General features: G+C 47.5%; 1 protein-coding gene and 1 long non-coding RNA gene across 6 annotated transcripts; one reads left to right on the forward strand and one right to left on the reverse strand.

Moving 5' to 3' along the window:
• The first annotated feature begins 204 nt into the window (after nt 1-204).
• Nucleotides 205-23,665, forward strand: st3gal4 (ST3 beta-galactoside alpha-2,3-sialyltransferase 4). 3 transcript variants are annotated; one of them, XM_086215429.1, is made up of 13 exons: nt 3,094-3,150; nt 3,903-3,983; nt 6,386-6,452; nt 7,515-7,586; nt 12,568-12,649; nt 12,968-13,057; nt 14,372-14,469; nt 14,819-14,882; nt 15,000-15,095; nt 16,219-16,408; nt 16,796-16,933; nt 22,486-22,638; nt 22,731-23,665. In XM_086215429.1, the coding sequence occupies exons 4-13, from the start codon at nt 7,565-7,567 to the stop codon at nt 22,818-22,820; spliced, it is 1,023 nt and encodes a 340-aa protein (XP_086071555.1). In that variant the 5' UTR covers nt 3,094-3,150; nt 3,903-3,983; nt 6,386-6,452; nt 7,515-7,564; the 3' UTR covers nt 22,821-23,665. The 3 variants fall into 3 exon arrangements, with proteins under 3 accessions (XP_086071556.1, XP_086071554.1, XP_086071555.1); XM_086215430.1 differs by lacking the exons at nt 3,094-3,150; nt 3,903-3,983 and adding an exon at nt 205-439 and having other exon boundaries at nt 7,409-7,586; XM_086215428.1 differs by lacking the exons at nt 3,094-3,150; nt 3,903-3,983 and adding an exon at nt 205-439.
• Nucleotides 920-2,931, reverse strand: LOC147254017 (uncharacterized). Of its 3 annotated transcripts, XR_015118103.1 has the most exons (5): nt 2,797-2,931; nt 2,562-2,699; nt 2,361-2,456; nt 1,892-2,167; nt 920-1,756 (listed from the first exon to the last, which is right to left on the reverse strand). It is a non-coding gene; the product is annotated as an uncharacterized LOC147254017 (long non-coding RNA). The 3 variants fall into 3 exon arrangements; XR_015118102.1 differs by having other exon boundaries at nt 920-2,167; XR_015118104.1 differs by having other exon boundaries at nt 920-2,167; nt 2,558-2,699.
• Nucleotides 23,666-24,200: the final 535 nt, after the last annotated feature.

The raw sequence follows: 24,200 nt of genomic DNA on the forward strand, positions 1-24,200 counted from the left end.
GCTGGTCACATGGAAACATTTCAATAATCGCTGTGAAACATCAAAATTTCCACGTGAACATTTTTGGCAACCACTGCGTTTTGAATGTCCTGTCCTCAGAGCCAGTGCGCGTGCCCTTACGCGCATGCGCGTGTCCGTAGTACGTACTGGGAGGGGAGAGGAGGGGGACAGAGGGAAGGGGAGGGGGACAGGGAGAAGGGGAGGGGGAGGCGCGTGCTGTTCCGGTAAACCGCGCTCGGTCGTTGTCAGCAGTGGTCGTCTGCTGCTCTCCTCCTCTCCGGCCGGGACCGGGATGCTTCCTCCGGTGTGTGCGGGCACGTTACCGGGCATGTCTCTCGTTCCCTCGCGCCGTGAACGTCATTAGGAGCGACGTGAACTTGCTCCCAACATCGTTGAACACACGGTTCGACCCGCTCGCTTCACGGTGTCATCTGGGTCGGTAAGAAACGTTCCTGTGGTTCTGTTCAGCACGTGAGCTCTAACAGCCGCTCCAAGGCTCCGAGCGGAAGGATGGAGAGGAGTCGTCCCGGGTAGATAGAACAGTTGTAACGCCCTCCGCTCAGCGAGCTGGACCCGGACCGGAGTCTAACCATCGGTCCTAGCCGGTCCAGTGAGGTTCGGAGGAGGAGCGTTCGCTGTTGGAGCTTCCGCTGGTATCGCCTGCATCCTGAGCTCATCACTCTCATACTCAGTAGAACCCAAACGATAAAGACCATCACAAACTACTAGAACTGTGAAGCAGTGTACAGAATGAAGAGCGAGTTCCAGGAGTGGAATTCGGTATCGAGTGAGAGGGAATCGGTAGTCGGTGCTGATTGGAACCGCGCGCGGTTCTCAGGGATTTACAGTGATATCGTCAGATGTTGGTGTGTTTTTAATATCATCAATAAGGAGGGAAAAAAACAACAGATGCGTGATTTTGCTTTGTATCATTTTCAACATGTTTTGGAAAAAAAGAAAGTTCTGTTTTACAATGCACAGCTTGCTTGTCACTGTGTGGATAGCAGACCTGAAAACCTGCTGTCCTAGAGGTGACATCGGTCAGTGTCGGCTGAGCGGTGAAGTGTCCAGATGTAAGGCAGGTCCCTGAACCTGACATGAGGCAGTCTCAGCTCGGTGTATTGAACCGCATGTGTATATTTTTGCTCTGTCTCGCTGTGTTTCTCTACTACTTCAACTGTAGTGGTCATGTTCATGAAACGAGCTCTGCTACTGGAGCGCCATCAGTGCGTCTGTACTCTGACCCTGGATGGTGCCGGTGCTGTTGGGCCTGGGCCGCACCAGCCTCGTCACTGCGCCACTCACTTGACTTTACAACCACTTCAATACATTATTTAATATGAATTAGGACGTATGACAGCGGAGCTGAGTGCAGGTCTCCATGTACGCAGGTGCTGGAACTCACTGAGGAAGGTCACATGACTGGCGAGCCGCTGCTACACGCGGTTTCTCCAACCTGCTTGTTTGGTCTTCGGAGGTCCAGCAAATATCACGCAACATCTTTTAAGTCATTTTTGTGTGGAATGAAATAAAACAGGGAGCACTCGTACTAAAATCCCAAGTCATGTCCTCTGAGTCGTTCTGGAGCAGACTTGTTTGTCTCACCGCTGCCAGCACGGACGCCAACGTGCACGTTGGACCTCAGCTGGTGTAGCTGGTGCTGCTGTCGCCGGGATCAGAATCTGGGGACCAACTGCTTGAAAGTGGTTTTTGTGTGTTGGTGTTTGAAACGGCAGGGAGGCACTCGTCCTGGAGTCTGTCAGAAAGTTCAAAGACCCTTCAGATATTCATTTTAATTCATTCAATCCAGCTTTTAGAAATTTTGTCAAAGCACCACATGTTCTTAAGTGGAGCACCTAGAACATCAGTTCTAGTGTGAGTAGAGCTCCACCTTGACCCGTGTTCCTCAACGGTACACCAGCTAGGGGAGAACCTCAGGTGGCAATGGTGGAACCTGCCGACGAGCACAGGCAGCTTTCAAAGACCAACTGGAGGTCATTTCACAGCTGCGTCCGTTCAGGCGGCCGAAGAAGCCCTAATAACTGATCAGATCTTTGTTCCCATCGGGCCCGGAGCCACTGGTCCTCACAGATGGATCAGGACATTATGTCATCAGCGTTAAACTCACCCGACCCAGGACGCCGGGGCTGTTGTTCACCAGCTCCTCCTGTACAGAGCAAAGAGCGTCTCATTTCCTGGACGCAGTGTCGGTGTCAACAACCTCAGTAGAATTACTCAGGTTGAAGTCATCATATCAAACCGTGTGTGTGTGTGTGTGTGTGTGGGGGGGGGGGGGTGAGACCCTGGTGTGTGCTCAAGGGCGCTCACTCAAGGTGATACGGCGTCACCCAGCCACTCACAGGCTCACAACTGCAATGACAATTAATTTGTAATCCAGGGTTTTTGGATCGTCCTCCTGTTATTGAGCTCCGTTTTCACCGAGGCACCTTGAGTCGCTAGAAAAGGGGGAGAGAATCTGAGTTAGCAAATCGTCTTTGTTGGGCAGTGAAGCACAGCTGCTGGACAAAAGTAAGAAAGGAAGTGGAAGAAAATGTACTTGCATAAGGGAAAGTGCCGGGTGTGAGGCGATAAAGAGTGAAGTTGCATTATGTGGAGTGACGCAACAGATCCGTTGTTAGTGACCTGATGACCAGCTTGTGGGCAGCCCTGCAGCCCTGCAGCCCCGCAGCTCCGCAGCCCTGCAGCCCCGCAGCCCCGCAGCCCCGCAGATATTATTGTCAACAGCCTCATTCCATAGCTGAGGTGACATTCTCACAAACCAAATGGATTCTTTACACTGCAAAGACGGGGACGTCAGCTCTCTGCCATCCTTTATCTTCTTTCATTCACTTTCATTAATGGAAATCAAGTCATGTGACAAGGATGAAGTAAAAGTCGTAACGAGGTTTCCACAGGTCAGGGGTGTCAAACTGGTCCAGGACAGCGCCGTGTGGCTGCAGGTTTTCATTCCAACCAAGCAAAAGCAACACCCGATCCAACCAATGAGCTGTGAGGACACAGCTCAGTTGATTGAAGTAGAATCAGGTGTTGCTTTTGCTGGGTTGGAATGAAAACCTGCAGCCACACGGCGCTGTCCTGGACCAGTTTGACACCCCTGGCCTGTGGAAGGATCATTACCAGTTTGTTCATGCATGTAGCAGTGTTCTTTGTGTGCCTTGTGTTTATGTTGTCTCGTGGCTTCCTGTTTTATTTTGAAATTGAACTCTCCTCTTGTTTCTGGTAACTTCCCGTTCCCCTGGTGTGTTTCCTGCCAGTCTGATTGTCTTCCCCACCCTGATTGTGTCCACCTGTTTCCCATCACCAGCGTTTCTCTTAGTCTGGTGCAAGTTCGTCTTGTCCCAGATGTTTTGGGTTCTCGTCCAAGCTCATCTTGTCATCCCTGCTGATTCATAATTACTCAGAAGAATCCACCTGTTAGAACGACACCGTCTGTCTTTAGCGACAGTCTTTCTGCCTTCTTAACTCTCCACTGTCAGCCAGCGATGCTCCTCCCTCTCCCCAACAATCAGGCTCCTTCATCCCTGACAGAGCTCCTAGTCCCCTATGATCCAGCTAGAACCCTTCACTCCCAGGATGCAGGGTTCCTGCTGGTTCCTAGAGTTCTAACAGTAGAATGGAGCCAGAGCCTTCAGCTATCAGGCTCCCCTCCTGTGGAACCATCTCCCAGTTTCAGTCCAGGACCCAGACCCCCTCTCTAGGTTTAAGAGCAGACTTAAGACCTCCTTGTTGATCAGGCTTATAGTCAGGACTGCTTAGGCTGGCCCTTAGACCTGCCGCTATAGGCTCAGACTGCTGGGATCTCCCATGATGCACTGGGCTTCTCTCTCCTCCTCCTGTCCTCAGACGTGTTACTAACTCCTCTTCTTCTCCCCTCATCCCAGATCCTGGTGCTGCTGGAGGAGGCTCCAGACCTGAAGAGGCTCCAGCTGCCACCCGTAGTTCCAGTACTAGTATTAGTACTGGTAGTATTTATATCAGTATTCTCAATACTGTATTAGCAGTAGCATCAGCATTCTGTTTGTTAGCACATAATTGCTCATATTTTGCTGGAGTTGGTTTGTTTTGAGCCTGTAGATTTGAATATTGGTAGCACGTTGTTGTTGTCCCCACTGATCCTGGATCTGCTCCACCTTCCTGCTGGTAAAGGAAGGTTCTGGTGGCTGCTGTTGCAGGATGTGCTTGCTGATGGAGAATTGTTGGGTGGAGGTTCATTGAAGGAGGGAGGTGCTGGACCTGCTCTACTTGGACAGAGTCAGGACAGAACTTGGTTGTTGAATCCTGTTATCGTGCATCAGGTGCTTTTTTCACTTTGGTTCTAGCAGGTTCTGTCCTGGTTGCAGCAGCCTAGCCGGGGGTATTTAGTTATGGTGGGAATCGTCTTTGTGGCGTGTTGTGAGCTGTGTGCTAATAACCTGAGATGTGCGGCGGTGACAGACCAGGAGAAGAGTGACAGCAGAGAGCAGGCGGATGTTCCTGCAGGGACTCTCTGCCTCTCATCCAGCGTTGCGCCCTCGTGGCGACGGCGCTCCACATACTGATGCCTCAAAGGAAGCAGAGAGGTTTGACCAGAGCCTGCAATTTCTTTGACCGCTATTCTTCATAAAAGTGGTCAAATGTTACAAATGGGCAGCAGATTTAGCTCTGACTGGAATAAATCTGGGATTATGTATTTTAGAGGTCATTTTCGATGGTGAGCAGAACGCACATGGGATTTTCTTGGGAGTGTTTCAGTGAATCAGCTGGAAGGTGAGAGGTGTGAGAGTGTTGGTGTTGGTGGGTTGTGCAGCGAGGCCTGGTTCTCCACCCATTGAGAACCAGGCCAACCGTTTAAGAGGAACCCGTTTGCGTCTGTGTTCACGCTGTGAGAGCACGCCATGACGCTGGTGGAGGTTGTTTGTGTCAACATAAACTTCACTCATTACATGTGAGAGTTCGTGGCTTTCAATAAACGTGGTGTCGCTCTAACCACAGTCTCAGGCCACATGATTTTGAAAGTCTGTCATTGGGACTTTGTGGTCTGATACTGCGATGGCGGTTGCACGTGTGATATAATTGGAATGTTACTTTTTACATAATTATTGTAATTTTCTTGGAAGAACGCTGACATTGGTGCGTGTTTTTTGTGGGATTTCATCAAACCCAGACGTCGCTGCAGCACCGTCTTCGTATTTCATGTCAAACTGCATGCTGACACATGGACTTCACCAAATATCGGAGCTTTCTAGAATGTCAGGTGGCACTGAGGTTTACATTCATTGTGCGTTAATGCGTTGTGGGTTTTAGGTGATAAAGTTGTAAACAGCATTTTTCTCACAGTGCCCATAAATGTTACCTTTATGGGAAAATTCAACTTTCCATGTATGGACTGTTTACATTTTTACAACCAAGTTGGTCTCATCCTCCACTTCTGCCAGAGTTTCCTGTGACTCTGTCTCTGCTGAGTCTGTCATGGCTTCCCAGCCACGTTGAGAATTTTATGATTTTTTCCAGGACTCGGTTTGTGCAAACAGGTTTGTTGTATGGAAGTGTTAACTTAAATATTTCGTCCTTCAAGGACTGTTGGAAGTTTAACAGCTTGGCTTTGATGAATCATGATCAGCGTATTGATTTGTTTTTAAAGAATCAAGATGTTGAAAGAGGCTGATGTGATGGGTTCCTGTCAGTGAGGGCGTCGTCAGCGCCTCCTCCTCTCTCCCAGGAACTGTGGAGGAAAGCTCTAACCAGAAACTGCCTGAAACCATTTTCCCATGGAGTCCTCTCGCTGGAGTCACTTCCCCTGAGCTATTCTGCGGAAGCGTCCTGACTCATATTTAATCACTACAGTGTGCGGCTGAGCCATTTTAGCGGCTGCTGCTTCTGTCACGATCCTCCGGCAGACTCGCAGCAGGAACATTGGGGTGAAGGGCACTTCTGACAGGACCTTTGTTGGTCCCAGTGTCAGTCAATCAGAGCTCGACCCGTGGTACCACCCCCCCAGCTTCGCCTCCACACGCTGTCAGCCGTTGTGCTGCTCTGCCGTTGCCCGTGGAGGTGATGATGTTCTCTCGGTGGCTTCTGGGATTCCTGCTCCTGGGGGATTTGCTAGATCCTGCTGTCCTCGCGCTCAAGTGCTGTGAGGGAGTGTTTATGCAGGGTGGTGGTGATGATGGTGATGATGATGATGATGATGATGTCAGGCAATGTGCAGTGCTGTCACTGATCAGTTTGAGTTAATCAAGTAATCATTTGGGCAGGAAGTAGTTGGGGTTTTCTGTTTCCAGAGAAGTTCTAGATGCCTGACAAGAAAACATATTCTTCTTTTGCAGATGTTTTTTTTAGCAGTTTGGACAAATGTCTGATTGTGCTCTGCTTTTGCAACCTCTAGGAGAAGCTCCGCCTCCGTACGCCTGACCCTTGGACGATATCTTCACTGGAAATGAGAGAGGGAAAAGGTGAGCCGATCTGCTTGAGTGCAGTCATTTTTTTTCTGAAGATGTCAGTTACAGTCTTCCTCGTGTTTTTGGTCCTCAGTCTAACATATTAAAGCTGGATTTATAATTCTGTGCACACATCTGTCACCTATAAGTGTATGCATGGATCTCTCTCTCTCTCTGTATATTTGAAGTTTTCTTCTGTTCACATTCTTTGGCGTTTTCTTCATTTCCTAACAATCATGCAGAGACTTCGTAGCCTGCTGAGGAAGAAACAGCTCACCGCATCGATATCAGGCTGCTGCACATCGTATCCTGTTTTCTGTAATTAGTGGGAGGGGCTTGGGCATCCAGACAGTCTGGATTAAATCCAACGAACATCCCTGTGGTGGTGTTAATTGATCACTGCTTTGCTGCCTTTCACTCTGTGTGTGATTTACGAGTTGTGGTGTTATGTTGCTGTCACCGGGACATAGCGAGTTCATGTACAGACACGCACCTCTTAAAATAGAAATTCAGCTGTGTGCTCCCTCACTTTACTAGATTCTGTGACGGTGGGCTGTGGAGCCGTGTGTCAGTCACACTCAGGCTCAGAGCTCAGGCTTGTGCAAATCAGGAGTCGTGGAATAGTGGAGAAGATGTGCATTGTGCATTAAATAGTCCGATTTGTGCAGTTTTAAATGCCTTTTTAATCTGATCTAGGCTGTAATCCGACTCAGCCTCTCCAAAGCCCAGCAGAAGCAAGGAGAGTGTTGATGTGACTGTTTAGTCCAGCGTGGTCGTCCCCCCCCCCATCCCTCCCTTCCTCTCTCTGTCTCTTAGTTGTTCTTCTCAGTTGCTCTGTCAGTTTCTTCCACACTTCCTGTGGGGTTTCGCTTGCCGCTGCCATTTCTTCCTGTGCCATCTGAGCCGAGTCATCGCTGTACGTTTGCTCGCGTGGGCCTACTTTAACCCCTCACGTTCTCTTTTTTTTTTAGGTATTTATTTGCCTGGATCCTCTCAGAAGTGAAGGATCACATTTATTTAACAGTTAAAAGGGAGGTGCTAATAATCTGGTCTTCCTCCTTCTGTGGCGCCCACCAGGATAACCTTGTGCACTAAGAAGACATGAGAGAGCCAAGGAGCACCTGAAGATGTCCCAGACAGCAACTAAAAGTAAGCAGGCTTCGATGTTGTGAAGATGACGTGAGACCCTTTCTGTAATATCACTGGTATTTGCCAATTGGGCCACCTGTGCTCACGCTGACTGGTCGCTGCTTCTGCTCTGCCCACCGTCACATCTCAACAAGTTCGTCTGTCTCCAAAATGTAGAGCGAAGTCTCCCTGGACATCAAACTCAAAGCTGGATTGTTGTCTCTATCCAGTAGAGCAACACAGGGGGAACAAACACACACGAAGTTGCGTTGTCTTGAAATATGGTTTGAGTGTCAGCTACTGAACGTTTCACGGGGCCTGGGTCCGCTGTGTCGTCGCGCGGACACAAGACCACAGGGCAAGGCAAGGCAATTTTATTTGTAGAGCCCATTTTCACAAACAGTTTGTCTCAAAGGGCTTCACATGGCATCATAACAACATCCTCTGCCCTTAGACCCTCACATCGACTGAGGAAAAACTCCATAGAAAACCCTTTTAACAGGGAAAAATCTGAGAAACCTCAGGGTGAGGAGGGGAGGAGGGATCCCTCACCCAGGACGGACAGACGTGCAGTAGATGTTGTTACAGACAAGAAAACAGTTTACAATACAAACTGTGGGAAACATGGAAATGTTAATAACAGCTGAAGAAGGAAGCTTCTGGAAGGGGAGGCGGGGAGAGCAAGCCAGCTTGATGGGGGACTGGATGGTGGACTGGTTCATGGAAGGGGAGGCAGGGAGAGCAAGCCAGCTTGATGGGGGACTGGATGGTAGACTGGTTCATGGAAGGGGAGCGCAGGCCGGTGTAACAGTAGGGAATAGGGGGGGGGGGCGATGCAGGCGGCGGTTGGGGCTCTGGTGGATCTGTGGAAACACAGAGAGACTGCGAGACACCAAGGACAAACTACAAAGTGCAACAAGTAATGGTAATGACAGTTCCAAAAATGTGCAGGGAGGAGAGGAGGAGAGAGGGGGAGAGGAGAGGAGAGGAGAGGAGGGAAGGGCTCCATGTAACCTGATGTGTCCCCCAGCAGGCTCAGCCTGTAGCAGCATAGCTATCAATGGTTCAGAGCTACCTGAACCAGTCCTGACTGAAGGCTCTGTCATAGAGGAAGGTCTTAAGCCTGGACTTAAACGTAGTTAAAGTGTCTGCCTCTCTGACCCATGGAGAGATGCTGGTTCCACAGTAGAGGAACCGGTACCTGAAGGCTCTACCTCCCAGTCTGGTTTAGAGATACTGGGAGTCACTAACAGACCTGCATTCTGGGAGCGGAGTGCTCTGGTCGGACAGTAGAGACTAATGAGCTCTTTCAAATAGGATGGAGCTTCATCATTGAGAGTCTGATGAGTCAGCAGAAGGATTTTGAAGTCGATTCTAGATCCTACAGGAAGGAGAGAAGCTAAAGTGGAGAGATGTGTTCTCTCTTCTTAACTCCTGTCAAAACCCTCGCTGCAGCGTTCTGGACCAGCTGGAGACTCTTTAGAGAGTATTTAGGACATCCTGACAAGAGAGAGTTGCAGTAGTCCAGCCTAGAAGTGATGAATGCATGCACCAGTTTCTCAGCATCACTCTGGGAAATGATATTCCTAATCTTAGCGATACTTCGCAGATGGAAGAAGGCGGTCCTAGTCACATGCTTTATGTGGGAGCTGAAGGAAAGGTCCTGGTCAAAAATGACCCCAAGGTTCCTTGCAGTTGTACTCGAAGTTAGGGTGATGCCATCTAGAGTAGAGATCCGATTCAAGAGTGTGTCCCTGTGGTGTTTAGGTCCAAAAATGATGACCTCAGTTTGATCTGAATTGAGCATTAAGAAGTTAGAAGACATCCAGGATTTCATGTCTTTCAGGCAGTCTAGCAGATTAGTAAGCTGGCTTGTGTCGTCTGGCTCCATCGACAAGTAGAGTTGTGTGTCATCCTCATAACAGTGGAAGTTGATTGAGTGCTTCTGGATTATGTCACCTAATGGGAGCATGTAAAGAGTGAAGAGAATCGGTCCTAAAACTGAACCCTGTGGTCCACCATATGTAACTCTGCTATACTCCGAATGGTCATTATTAACATTAACAAACTGAAACCTGTCAGATAAGTAGGACTTAACCCATTTTAGGGCAGTTCCTTTAATCCCAATGTCATGGTCTAGTCTCTGTAGCAGGATGCTGTGGTCGATGGTGTCAAATGCAGCACTGAGGTCCAAAAGGACAAGCACAGAGACAAGACCTCTGTCTGAAGCTGTAAGAAGATCATTAGAGACTCTGACCAGTGCTGGTTCAGTGCTATGGTGTTCCCTGAATCCAGACTGGAAGGCTTCAAAGAGCTCGTTGCTGTGCAGATGTTCATGTAGCTGCTCCAGGACAACCTTCTCAAGGATCTTGGAGATGTAGGGAGGTTGGATATTGGCCTATAGTTGGCTAACACATCTGGGTCAAGAGAAGGTTTTTAAGTAAAGGGTTGATGACAGCCACCTTAAAGGCCTGTGGCTCATAACCTGTGACTAAGGAAAGATTAATTTGATTTAATACAGAAGTGTTGACTAGAGGGAAGGCATCCTTAAGGAGGCTTGTTGGGATGGGATCCAGCAGACAAGTGGCTGACTTGGAGGAACCGACTGCAGAAGTTAATTCTGACAGGTCGATGGGGGAGAAGCTGTCCAAGTATGCACCAAGTCTGGGAGGTGCTTCTATGGGGACTGTAGTCTGTCCTCCATTACTGGCAATCTTCGTTCTAATATTCACAATCTTTTCAGTAAAGAAAGAAAGGAAGTCGTTACTGCTGAGAGTTGGGGATGCATGGCTCAACAGCACTATGGTTCTTGGTGAGCCTGCCCACGGTGCTGAAGAGGAACCTGGGGTTGTTCTTATTCTTTTCTATCAGGGACGAGTAGTAAGCGCTTCTAGCATTATGGAGTTCTTTTTTATATATTAATAAACTCTCCTTCCAGGCTTGGTGGACTTCCTCGTGCTGGCTGGAATGTGTCTTCCTTTCCAGTTGTCTGGTCTTCTGTTTCAAGGCACGCAGCTCTGGGCTGTACCAGGGAACTATTCTTTTCTGGTTGATAACCTTCTTCTTCAGGGGAGCTACGGCATCAAGTGTCCCAAGGAGTGCTGCTGCAGTGCTGTCCACAAGATAGTCCACCTGGGTGGGGTGGAATCAGCATAACTGCCCATTATATCACTACAAGGTGTGGCAGCAAGCTCTGCTGGAATAAGCTCCTAAATCTAGAAACAGCAGTGTCAGATAGACATCTACTGAAGCGGGACTTTTTCCCAGGTAGGATATAATTTGTTAAAGTAAATTCAAATGTAATTAAGGAGTGATCAGACAAGACGGGGTTCTGAGGAAGAACTATGATGAGGTCAGCTTCTATTCCATAAGTGAGCACTAAATCAAGGATGTGATTAAAAGTGTGAGTGGGTTTGTTTACCCTCTGACAGAAGCCAACAGAATCAAGAAGCGACTTAAACGCAGTGGCCAGAGAATCATCATTGACGTCCACATGGATGTAAAGTCACCCACTAGAATGACTTTGTCTGAGTTCAATGCCAAGTTAGACAGAAAGTCAGGGAGTTCTTCTAAGAACTCAGAATAAGGTGCAGGAGGACGGTACACCCCAGCAAGTAAGAGTGGTTTCTCTGCTTTCCAGTCTGGGTGGGAGAAGCTGACAGTCAGGCTCTCAAATGAGTTAATGAACAATTAGGTGGAGGGTTAATGAGCAAATTTGGGTCTGGTCAGGGGTCTGATATGTAGACACACGGCAACATTTATTTGTTGTTTTCTACTCAGGAGGTCTCATTCATATGAAGGACAGGCAGTGAGCGTGCGTTCACCATGATACACTCCGCCACGTGTACACAGCGCGAGGGACACGTGACGGAGTGAGAAACCTGTGATGACATTGCAACGTTTTTATTTGAACTCAAGTGTGCTGAGTTTCCAGTGTGGATCCATCACACATACCAGGGATGTGATTGCGGATTGATGTGTGATCCAATAATAGTCGGCCTCAGTGGTATAAATAGTCGTGTGTAATATCTGGGCGTTACATGACAGCAGCGGACACTGAAGCCATGCGTTCAGCTGGGGTGCTCAATGTGGGGCTCTGGGGCCACAATTGGCCTGCGGCAATGTTTGCTTTGACCTCCTAAAAGAAAAAAAGACGTGTAACAGGTATCATGGGGAAAAATTTAAAAATGATTTCAAACAATTTAACTATTTTAAAAAATTCTTTATCATCACTCTTGAAGCTGTTCTTATGAGGTAAGATGTTCTGTAGATATGAAGCATCCCTCCTGAAAGATCGTGGTAGTGACACTTGACAGGATGTCAGTTTGACTCAAGGGAAGACAGACAGACAGACAGAAGCAGCGACGCAGCCACAAGCACTCAACAGATGGAGATTAGCACCCCAGTGGAGGCGTGTGCGTGCCCCTCCATAGGGGAGCTGGTCGGTTTCCTGACTGGTTCCTGTGAACCGTTGCACCACATTCGTGTGAGAGGAGGAACCTCCCTCAGCGTCTGCACCCGTCAGTGCTGTAAAGTGTCAAATTTGATTCAGCAGTTTTATTTTTTCAGTGAAAGTAACGTGAATGTTCATCCAAAGAGTTGATGTTGTTGGCGTGGTTCTATTATATTATTGTCATCAAAGTTGTTATTATTACTATTATATTAGATCTATTATCGTGTTGTACTTCATCAGTGCGTTCTAAGTTCAAAACTAATGCACTTTTTAAAAGGTTTTGTCCACCTGATGGTCTGCGAGACGTGAATTTAAAGGTTCTTTGCTTTACTGCCACTGAGAGCACCAGTGTGGGCCCCACCACCCGCGACCTCTTCACCACCCCAGTGAAGCAGCTTCGGACCTGAAGACCTTTAGCGTTGATTTTTTCGGACAAAACTCGACTCAGCTGCTTCAACAGCAGCCATGACATCTTGGGCTCTTGGATATGTTCAGTGGAAACCAGTTTTCTTGTTTGATTCCATTTGTCTTTATTTCCTTTGACTCCAGCATGGTGCCTTCGGCTTCTACCAGTCCTCCTCTTCTTCATCTCCTTCATCACATACTACTGCTCTTATGGAATACTTCAGAGGTAATGACACAACTCTTTCTTTCGTTCTTTCTTTCTTGCGCTGTCTTCCTCCCTTCGTTGCTGTGCTATTGAGGTCACTCAATTACAGAAATGCCCATTTCTGGTAAAGAAGTAAGCTCCTGAGGTCTCTGAAGTGCTGAGTCACTAAAAGCTGAAGCATCCAGCGGTCGAAGCTGCTGGTCAATTTAGGCCTTCACACACACCAGCTACTGCACTTCCTTGAGGCTTCTGGAGCCGGTTCCTGGCGCTCAGCTTTCTGATGGATTCAGCAGTATTTTCATGCCAGTTGTGGTGATTGTCTGTGCGTCTGTCTTTCAGCTATGGAGGCACCAGCAAGTCTCCGAACAGTAGCAAGCCGCTGTGTGGTGGCTGGCTAACTCAGAAGAAGTGGGAGAGCCTCAACTTTAAGTGCGTAATGGCATGTTTTTTTCTTCACAATGTGGAGGGCATGGACGACTTATTAAGGGAGGAGGGGCTGCCAAGATTTTGATTTGAACCAAAAGGTGCCAGGTTATTTGAAGCTGTGAGGGCTGCTCTTTAGCTGTCATGATGGAAAAGCACGTGTTCTTGAGAAGGAACAGGCTGTATTATTTAAAATATGTATTTTCCATCTAAATAATGATTTCAGTGAGTTTCTGTTTTGGAAGTGGAAGGTCTTCTTGAACTGGTGGAGAGAGGGAGTAAATATTGAGCCTTCTAAAAAAGGGGTTTCTTGATTAAGTTGCAGACAATAGCTGGCTTGTCCTCCTCAGGTCCGGTCCTGTGATGTAATCCCAGTCCTGCAGTCATGAACTCCCTCTCCTTTCTCTGAGACTATTATCAGTTTATTCAGCTGCATATTTACAGTTGGTCTTTTTGTGTGCTCCGCTAGCAGATAGCGATAGGGTTTCCATCTGTGGTCGCCCACTGTTTATTTCTTCAGCCCCGTCGAACCCTCCTCAGCCGCCCTTCGCCTTTCAAAACATCAGGAGTCACAATCCGGGTGTTTACCTCCGTGAAAAAGAACATGAAGTGCGTTGTGGTGCAGGCTGACTGGGGTTGTCACATCAGTCATCACAGTCACAGGGAGGGAGGCGGGCCTTCCGGGCAATCACAGTGACATTTCACTAATTAGTCCCCTCCTCAGAGATTTATCCTGATCTCCTGTGGAGAACTTGCTGCCACATGAGGGTAATAAATGTCTGTGAGACTCACTGTCAAAGACAGTAGGTCATAAACAGCTGGAGTGGAGAGCCAGTGAACACAGGACAGCAACTGTTACACTTATTGCAACCTGCCACATTTGTCTGAGTCCACAGGCTCTGAGAACGTTGCTGTTTTCTTTTCCCTCCCGTCTGCTCACGCATGCCAACACGAGCGCTTTAATGAGGGAAATTCTTATAGAATGACATCACATAAATGGCTGGTTGGCTTATAATGAATCTGGTTTACCTGCTTAATAGATACCAGAACATTTGGGCAAGTTAAGAGTCGTTCTATTACACAGAGAGGTTTTCCATATGCCAGCATGCACGCTGGCAGTAAAATTGGTATTGTCCATTGTGTGGTTTGAGAGTGGCCAACAGCCACAAAAATTAAAGCACTTTCCTTCAGGCTGGCTGTCTTACGCCTCATTCCTAACCTCCCTCTCAGCCGCAAACCCTCCTGCAGTAACTCATCCATGCACTGAAACTTGGTGCACCGTATTATTTTGTCATTTCTGCCCTGAAATGTCTCGTGCAGCATTAGCCGACAGACACAACTCTTCATGAGACTTGATGACTTCTTCTGGCGAGAGCATCTGTCAAAGTTGGCGTTACCTTACGGCATTAAGGGCAGCGGTATGTTGACGACCCGCCTCTCTTTCTCACTCACTGCACATGTTCTCTGCTTTGAATTACTCACTCATTCCTGGTGTCTTTTATTCACTGTAAGAGGAGCCACAACACCAACTCTAACAGGATTTCTTACTATAACTTCCTGCTCACTTCTACCAAACCCGTGTGGCGTCTCTGGCTGTGTTTGATCAGCGAGGTCAAGTGATGCTCTACTGTCCTGAAGGCTGAGATTAGATTAGTCCTTTGGTCCTGATCAGAGTCCGTCTCGTGTTTATTTAACCCTCGTTGCATCTGATATGTTTCCATCCTGTGGTTTTCAAACAAGCGTCTCTTTCTGTGCGGCCCCTGACAGAGCTGCAGCTACTGAAGGTTCTTGCTGTAACAGCAGATTATCAGCTTCCAGCCAACATCGAGAAGTGAGTGAGCACAAGAACCTGAGAACTGGCCTGCCCTGTTTTGTACTAGATTCCACAATGCAATACAAAGATGGACAGATATAACTAAACTCTGTGTGTGTGTGTGTTTTTCTGCAGCCTTGAATGCAGAACGTGTGTAGTCATTGGCAATGGCTTTGCCATTAAAAACAGCTCCTTGGGAAGCATCATTAACAAATACGATGTGGTCATTCGGTGAGTAGAAGAACTGCACATGAAATTCCTTTCGGAGCTTTACATTTTTGGTGCGGACTGTCGTGTAGCTGTGTGCACTGTGCTGCACGTGGCGACCAGTCGGAAAGCTCTGTAACCACCTCTGTTTGTCGAGCCTTGCGTGTTTGAGGACATAAGCAAGTGATGATGCTGATCTGAATGCACTTGGCTGTTGGACGGTACGGGGCTGACCCTGACGCAGGCTCGTCCTCCCCACGCTGAGCACACTTTTGGGTCAAGTGAAGTTATTTGAAAGGAGAAAAGAAAGCATTGAGTCAACTCAGGCACAAAGGCACTCTGCAAATCTGACTTTACAGCCTTGGAATGAACACATGCATTCTGCGTTTTTATAAGCCTCTTTCAAACAGCCAGAATTTGGCCTGGCCACAATGCATTTTTCTCCTCCATCAACCCCCCCCCACGGCTCCCCTCTCAGAAGCTAATCATTCCCTGGCCAAGTAGAGTAAGGTTATTGATGTTGTGGATTCAGAGCATGCCTGAGAGTTTGATGTCATCGCCCTGGTTCTGTCATAGAGTCTTCAGCTCAACAAAAGCACAACGGGCCAGCGAGGCCTTTACCAAACTATACCTTCAGCCACTGTGTTAAGGAATGCTAAATGGAGGAGTAGTGCGTTGGATTTTTGCTTCTTCTGTCTGGGATTTGTCAAACAATAGTGAAGGAAGAATAATGCGTCAACCCTGGCGTCGTGTTCTCTCTTAGTGAGGGTTGACAGACATGGTTTTTGTGAGTCTGTCAGCTCTAGAGAGTGAAGAGAGAAGGACCGATGCATCCTAGGGGGTACAAACCCAACAGCCTCGTCGCAGGGAACCATAATTCACCTGCAAATATTTGAACTTAAATCTTCAGGTTCCTGGATGTTCAGCAGAGCAGAGAAATAATAATAATAATTGAAGCAACAGCTTTGAACCAAACTCTGGAAAACAAACTGAAGGGAACCCGTGAATGAGCTTGCTGGAATTTCCCTTGAAAACTCAGAAAAGTTTGAAAAGCTCACGATGGGATTGTTTGAGTTAACGGGGAACTGCTCGGATGATCCCAGCTCTAAAGAACCCTCTTGAATGCTACGTCCCGTCTGTCACTCAGGTTAAATGACGCACCAGTGAGGGGCTATGAGGAAGATGTGGGGAACAAGACCACCATGAGGTTCTTCTACCCAGAGTCGGCCTCCTACAACCCGGGCCTGCACAACGAGCCCGGCACTCTTATGGTCCTGGTGCCGTTCAAACAGCAGGATCTGCGCTGGCTCAAAGAGATCCTCTATAATGAGAAGAGGGTACAGGATATGTGTGAGAAAGCACTCTCACACACCAACTCACACACTCTTGCGTGCCATCTCTCTCTCTTCCTCGTGTAAACACTCTCCCTTCTTGCTTCTTTCTCTCCTTGTCAGCCGTCCATATCAGGAACAAGTGCTTGAAAGGTTCCAGTTCACTGATGCCAGTTAAATGTAGTTTCCATCCCTCAGTCTGTTGCTGCCGGGACCCCCAGCTTCCTACTGCTAATAGTTGCAGGGTCATTACCCTCTAATTAGCACATTGCCTCCAGACATGAGCCAGGCACTGGTTGACTTGCAGCTCTGTTTGTGTGAATGGACTCTGTGTAGTAAGAAAATAGCAGTTTCTTCTTCCTGTGATTTACTCTATTCATGTGTTCACCTTAGGTCAGGAAGGGCTTTTGGAAGCCCCCTCCCCAAATCTGGCTGGGTGACATCAGTAAAATCAGAGTGCTGGACCCTCACTTCTTGCACCAGACAGCAGCGAGACTGCTCCGGATCCCTCTGAACCCTCGAAATAAACAGGTGAGAGAATGGGGAAGCTGCAGGTGAGGGGATCAGAGGAGCAGACGTTCAGTCTGACATCCACACCAGCACTTCAGTCTTAACAAAGCCACTTAAATATCTACTTTAATCATTCGGAATGATTGCTTCAGATAGTGGTTGTGACGCGTCTCCTCAGCTGCAGCTCAACTGCACTTTCTTTCCTGCTGGAACAGTTTCTTTCTCTCGTACCTCCCTTTGTCCCTCTTTGCCCTCGTCTGCCTCCCACATGAATGCTAACAAGGCTGGAAGGAGCATCCACCGACTAACCGCTGCTCCTTCACTCATTAGTCCTCAACGCTGTGATAAACAGTTTACTGGGGAAGCATTTCTCTGGGAAACTAACCGGGTCAATACTGAATATATGGATCCAATTACTGCCGAGCATAATGACGATTTGCTCCTATTTGGCATTCTGGCATCTCATCACAAGATAACCTCACGTCCTCAAGGCTCCGCAGTGACTCTGTGGGAAATAACTGACCGAAATATTGCAGACAATTATTGTTTAGAAGCAACGTGCAGTAATTCTTCTCTGCTTATCCTCATATCATTGTATTCAAAGTACTCAAGGCAGTACGGGGAACCTAGCCAGGGCGCATGAGGAACTCTGAAGAACTGTGATTGTGCAATAGGATAACGTGACCCAGGACTCATGCAGAATGCTATTGATCTGTTTTTGCTTCACAAGTTGGACTCTAACTCCCTCTTTGGCCAAAGCAGTTGGATTTTGAAACACCGCGATTGGCTCATGTTGAAGTTGTTCTTTTTTGAATGTGCAGTTGTGTGTTTGGAGGGGATCGTCCCCGATGTGGGCTGGAGCCGAGCTTTGTTTTGGTTCTGCTTGTTCCCCTCTCCTGAGCCCTTTTAGTCAGAGAGTGAGGGGGAGTTACCACTCTGGTCTGCAGTCCAAACACAACTGGCTAGTGCATGAGAAGCGTGAGCAGTGGGAGGGCTGTGGTCCTGCAGGCGAGCAGCGGGCTCGCCCGACAGGAGGTCTGCACCATCTGCACAGGCTGTATGGAAAGCTTCAGGAGGGAGAAAATGGAGGGCAGGAGGCGAGAGAGCGATGGAGGGATGAAGAGGGAACATGAGCCTGCAGGCACTAAATTCAGCAGGGTTGAACATGTTTTAAACTTTTCTAGGAACAGTGATGTAACTTCCTGCAAAAGTAAAGGAATCCTAAATTTCTCTTCTCCCCCGAGTCTGTCCTTGGGTATCCCTCATCCATCAAAGCTCAGCGTGAGGCTGGACTGTTGCCCTGACAAAGAGGCGCTGACCCCATCAACACACTCAAGCACAAGCAGAGTTCTCAAGCACAAGCAGAGTTTTCATACATGCAACCATTTTTTTTGCTTCCCTTCCTCTGCAGTGCAGAGCCACAAACTCCTCTCATGGCTGCACGTCTCTCCCAGCACCGAGGCCTGGCTGCAGTGCTGACAGCGTGCAGTCGTCCGTCCCTGACGCTCACCAAGGCTCCACGGGCCTGCGTCCAAACTATGCTGAACTCTTGTGTTGGCCCGTGTGCTGCTGACCACATGAGGCTAATACACACAGAATGTGAGCTGGAGGCAATTGGGGGGGGGGGGGGGCTCTGTAGTGTCTGAATTAAAGAAACAAAAATACAGTCATGCCTGGTAAAATAGCAAATTTAACTGTTGGAATGCTTACGAGAGCCCACCGCCTCCAGCAGGGCGGGAGAGGTAGAACACAGCTGTAGAACACACCTGAGTGGACGCGCTAGGTTTTGTCTGAAAACCCAAGCTGAACCTCTGCTGGCTCTAACATTCAGGCTTGAGAATGGCACAGGATTCCTGACAGACGAGTGCGGAAAACTGCTCCATGACTCATTTTCTGACTCCGATCCTGATTTCTCTCATGTAAGAAGATCGTGAGCTAGAGGCTCCAACGGACCTCACATGATGTCATCAGATTCAGACCAATTCCAAAATCAGATTTTTCTTCAACCTAAGTTTGATCAGTTTGCCAAATTTCATCAAAATACTTCCTAAATTTTTTGATGCCTCCAGCTAACAGATAAATGAATGGCAGGGATCACATGACCTCCTTGGCGAAGGTACAAAGGTCATACCAGGACACGTCTCTCCTTTTCATCTGTGCACCAGGCGGTCTTTTTGGTGTTGCCAGGATCATTTTTCTAAGTTTCTTTTTTCATCTGTGAAACAGGTGGGAAAATAGTTTGGCAGTGGATGAAAGTTTTTTTGTCAGGATGGTTTTTCAGTTGTGTAATACTTTTTGTAATGTTGTTGTAGTAATCATTTTGGCCACAAGAGGCTGAAGTGCACCACTAGTGTCAATCCCAAATGCGCCTGAAAGCTGTCATGTTTTCTTCAGGTACAACACACTGACTCCTTCAACTCTGAGCTTCAACAACAGCTGATGGAATTAGTTGCTTGTGCTCTGTTGTTTTGAGGTCCAGCATCAGTGGTGGGGCGCCGGTGCAGCCAGCCAATAATCCACAACTGTTCACGTGTGCTGTGACGGCAAGTTAGACCAGGATAAACCATCAGAGCTCCTTTGATTACGATGACCCATGCTTGTTAAACCTGCTTTCATTTTCACATTAATGGAATGTAATGACCCACTGGGAACAGGAGAGACTGTAATGCGTCTGCCCCTTGTGGCGGAAATCTGTATTAAAACAAGAGAAACTTAGAAAAATGAAATGAAAAGTCACCATTTTCACAGACAAAAAAGTGACTTTGGAAAATGATCCTGTGCTTCTCAGTCTTACATCTAGTAGACAGAAACATCCTAGACCCCACTCGTGTCTGGTAGCTCCTGCAGTGGGATATCAGTCCTACGGTCACGCGTAGCGATGTCATGTGACGATATTGCACACGCTTGTATCAGATGCACACGGACCGTATCAATAACCGCATTTTTGCAGCTTCATTTTTTTTTAAGAGCTGAAGTCCAAGAAAAATCATCAGCAAGATGATGTTGTTTTATCTGCGTCTAGAGTCAACGGAGAAAAGACCCTCAGTCCAGCTAAAAAGTCAATAGCTCCGACAGGCTGGAGGATGTGGAGGCTCGCCATCGTGAACGCTGGTGTGCACACTGGTATCCAACAATAGAAATTTCACTGCAGAATTACTCCAGCGGGGGAAACCTGACCACTGCAGAGATGTGAAAAGTCTGCTGTGGAAGTGTTCAACGTCAAGAACGAATCCAGCAAGAGGAAGTCTTTTCTGTCTCATGTGGAAGTGATTGAGCTGCTCGTCTCTGAGAACCTACATAATCATTGGCAGAGTCGGGGGGGGGGGAACGGCAAACGGCTCCAAGAGACTCAGCAAGCCAAGAGTCCAAAAGCCCACCAGGGACAACACAACAAACATGCCTCTGCTCATTCCAGATCCCTCTAGTTTCACATCTTGTTTTTCCTAAAATGGGCAAAAACAGGTCACCTGGCTGAGCTGCCGGCCCGTATTTGTCTTCTTTTAGCAAAGGGTTGGGGTTCGGCTGGGTAACGACTTTCTAGTGAGCAAGTGTTCCTGGACAATAATGTTCTATTTGACCGTCTCTCTGTCTCTGAATTTGCAGTTCCAGAATGTTCTGGGCAGGGACGGAATATCAGAGCAGAAATATGGGAATGACGCTATCTGATATAGGATATTGGCGTTAATGATCAGCGATCCATAGGAACAGTTCAAATCGCAGTAACACTCAATAGCCTTTGTACTTCCACCACAAGATACCGAAGAAAGGAACTGTAAGAAAACACAAGTCACTGATTCATTTAAGTCAAATATTATCGCCAATGTGCTGAAAGCAGTCTCCTCCAGCTCGGTCCTCTGTTCCAAGGGTAAACAGTGTGAGCACCGTGAGTCAGACTGAGTTTTCTATTCATAACCCAAACATGAGGCATTGGTACCTGTACAGGTTTATGGGTGAGGACCTCGTCTACGTTCATCATCTCATGTGCTCCTCTGTTACCATGCAATAGTCAATATTGGAGTTGCCTTATTTATTATATCTGCATTGAGCAGAGTTTGTTCAGGCTCTTTAGGATGATGGATATTAATCTTGGCGTGTTGTGTTCAGGGCTTATATGAGGTCTGTTGGTTCATGTCCTTCTTGGCTCTGTGTCTGTGTACAGAGGTGGGTCGCCACCTCATGTACCCATTGCATATGGCGTGAAGGCTGTACACCAGGAGAATGTTGGCTACTGTGAGCACGAGGCCTGGAGAGGCAGCGAGCCTGAGACTCATCTGAACCGCCGTATCTGGGCAGGTTGCAGAGAGAATGAGAAAAGCTTCATCCCGAGCCGCAGCAGGGATCGGCAGTCTCAGCGTACCCAGCTGGCTCGCCGCACTACGGCTCGCTCTCTTATTTCTTCTGGAGGGCCTCTCTGCTCACCGGCATACTGATGTTGGTAGCTCCTCCCTCTCCTTCCTCTCCTATTCAGGTTGTAACTGATACCTTTTCCTCTGTTTCAAGCCTGCCTGTCTGATCCCTGATCAGTTATCTGATCTAAGCTGAAGCAAAACTTTTCACATCCAAGTAAAACTGCAGTTTGTCTCTGCTGTCTCTCAGGAAGAGGTCTGAGCGAGAGAGAGGTCTGTTTTTGACAGGATGAATCCCTTTGTTCACTGGGATTAAACAACGAAATTTTCATAAAATTCTAAATCACTTAATTCAGATTATTGAGTTTTTCAGAAGTGGTTTAGGTTTTAGTTAGAAAGACAGAATGTGAGGATGATCTTTGTCAATGTGAAAGTTTGATCTCTTTGTTGAAGAGTTCACAAGATGGATTACTACTGCAGTTGTTACTACTACCACTACTACTACTACCACTACTACTACTACTACTACTACTACTACTACTACTTTACAAAACCTTTGAGCCAGACCCTCACCCAGCCTGTGCTGGGACCTGTAGGTGTGGATGTTTTGCTCCAGTGGAATTACATCACCATGAGTTTGGAGCGTCTGGTGATGTGTTGACCTCTGTCACCATCTGGTGGTGAAATCATTAGATTAATAATTTGATTTCTGCCTGCATCTGACTCTGTGTGTTGGCCTTGCCATGGACTGGTGACCCGTCCAGGATGAACCCCGCCTCTCACCTGATGGCTGCAGGGATAGGCTGCACCCCCACCTCCGTGAACAGGATAAGAGGGAGAAAATGGATGGATGGATGGATTCCTGCCTGCTGGATGAAGACACAATTCAGTCGTTTGTAGACTGGATTTGTGCTTCATGTCTAGCACGGGTTCATCTCAACATACTCAAGCACTGATTTAATCTTGAAATTATTACTCAAACAGGATTTTCAGCTCCTCTGGGGACAGTTCTCAAGTCTTCCTCAATACCTTCATGAATGTATTAATAGACTCTCCATATCTATAAAGTGTTTTGATGTTTGTTTGGGGGAAAACTAGAAGCCTGCTGCAGTTTTTCAGGGTCATCTTGGTCCGAGTGTCTGCTGGGTTTCTCCTGTTCCATGCCAGATCTTTCCAGACGTGTCGGAGTCGTTTCAGTGGGCTGTCACTCAGTTTGGTTTGTTCCAGATGCCGGTGCATCCCACCACGGGTATCCTCGCTGTCTTTGTTGCACTCAACTACTGTGACGTGGTCCACATAGCTGGTTTTGGATATCCAAACTCAAGGAACCAAAGGCACCCCATTCATTACTACGGTTACGACACTATGAAGTCTATGAAGGTAGGCGGCAGCCGATCAGCTGAAATACAGTCGGATTCACACTCGCTGGGCCATCCCATGAATACTGATGTGTCTTTGTCTCCCGGTTGCAGAACTCTTATCATGACCTTAATCATGAAGCTGAAGCCTTAAAACGTCTGGAGGACGCAGGAGCCATCTTGTACCTGCACCCGCATTTGTGATACTCTCTCCAGGTTGATCTTTGTCAGAAAGGATCCGTCAGCTCATCTCCTCAGAAGTGGGTTCAGGTCATGTGACCTGAAGTCACCTGCAGTGAGATACACTGCTGGTTTTTGAAGTCATCATCGGGCGATTTAACTGTCACCGACCGATCCGCTGTGAAGGGCGTTGGCGTCCTTGGCACCTTTTGTTCTGTGGAACTGAGATTGTAAAGAATTTTACCTGCTACTTTTACAGCATTTATGACGCAGTAGAATGTTTCTGTATTGGAATGTGTAGCTGTCGGTACCTCCAAACCTAGATCAAGGAGATGTGCAGCATTAAGGTACACGTGAGGATTGGAATTATAGCTGTCAGGTGTTTGCAGCTTGCAGATATCATGTTCTTATAACTGAGGGAGGTTTGTATCATTTGGGTTTCAACAATCACAACCAGCTAGTACTGGTTCCAGTCTGATCTCTAATCTCGGGTAATCAGATGCTCGGCTCTTGCTCTTAGAACCTCGTCATATTTCAGGCTGGTAGGAATCAAGCAGCTCCCGCCTGCTGCTCCACCGGCACGCGCGCTCATAAGTCAGATGAACGGTATTTCCCTCTGACTCTAATCTGTCTCAAACACTTGGGGGAAATCAAGGCTGAGAATCTGTTTTTCTTCTAATTGACATGAAGTTAGAATTAATTGATCAGCTGATTTATACATTTAGTGGGGCTTTTAAAGTTCTTATACTTGACACAGTCCTTGTGTTGTAGTTGTCTCTTTTTAATTTATTAATTTTTTCACAAACATTACTGGTGAATTCTGCCACTGGATATTTTTATTGTACAGAATGAAATAAATTTTTAATTAAAAGGAAATTGGAGTGAATTTGATTATTTTATACCAAAGTGACTCCTGCTCTCATGAATTATTGAACAGGCTCATGTATGGAAATCCCTCCCACAAGAGAGAACCTGCACTCAGCGGCTGCTGGTGAGGCATTCATGTAAAAATCAGGGTTAACCACTAGATGGCAGACATCTCCCTCAGCACACTGAGCTGCTCAGCTCCTGGTGCTGCCAGCCCATCCTGAGGTGCCTGGGGTAACGTCAGAACATCACCAGCACATGTGCTTCGGAACACGTGAACATCTGGAGGAACAGAACATTACACAATACTGATAACTGAGATGACTTGGGAGTTTTGCTCTTGGCGACATGCTAATGATGGTTTCTACTCCTCGTACACACGGACCTTTATTAATGTTGACGTTAAAGGCGGGTGGTGCCCACAGCATTTATGTTATGGACTCACGGTCCATCTCATTAGCTTCGACCTGAACGAGGCAGACGTGTACTGTGATATGAATTCTGGGGGATGTACTCAGGAATCATGGCAGCTTTTAA

This window comes from Aulostomus chinensis, chromosome 10, assembly GCF_037954235.1.
Source record: "Aulostomus chinensis isolate RoL2024-O1b breed Wild chromosome 10, RoL_Achi_v1.0, whole genome shotgun sequence".
In the NCBI taxonomy this organism is placed as follows: domain Eukaryota; kingdom Metazoa; phylum Chordata; class Actinopteri; order Syngnathiformes; family Aulostomidae; genus Aulostomus; species Aulostomus chinensis.

What these genes read in the sequence shown, in the direction of transcription:
- st3gal4 (XM_086215430.1), top strand. Translation starts at nt 7,565, where the DNA reads ATGTCCCAGACAGCAACTAAAA. An exon ending in TTACGGCATTAAGGGCAGCG is followed by an intron (nt 14,470 to 14,818) that starts GTATGTTGACGA and finishes GGCCCCTGACAG; the next exon opens with AGCTGCAGCTACTGAAGGTT. An exon ending in CTTCCAGCCAACATCGAGAA is followed by an intron (nt 14,883 to 14,999) that starts GTGAGTGAGCAC and finishes GTTTTTCTGCAG; the next exon opens with CCTTGAATGCAGAACGTGTG.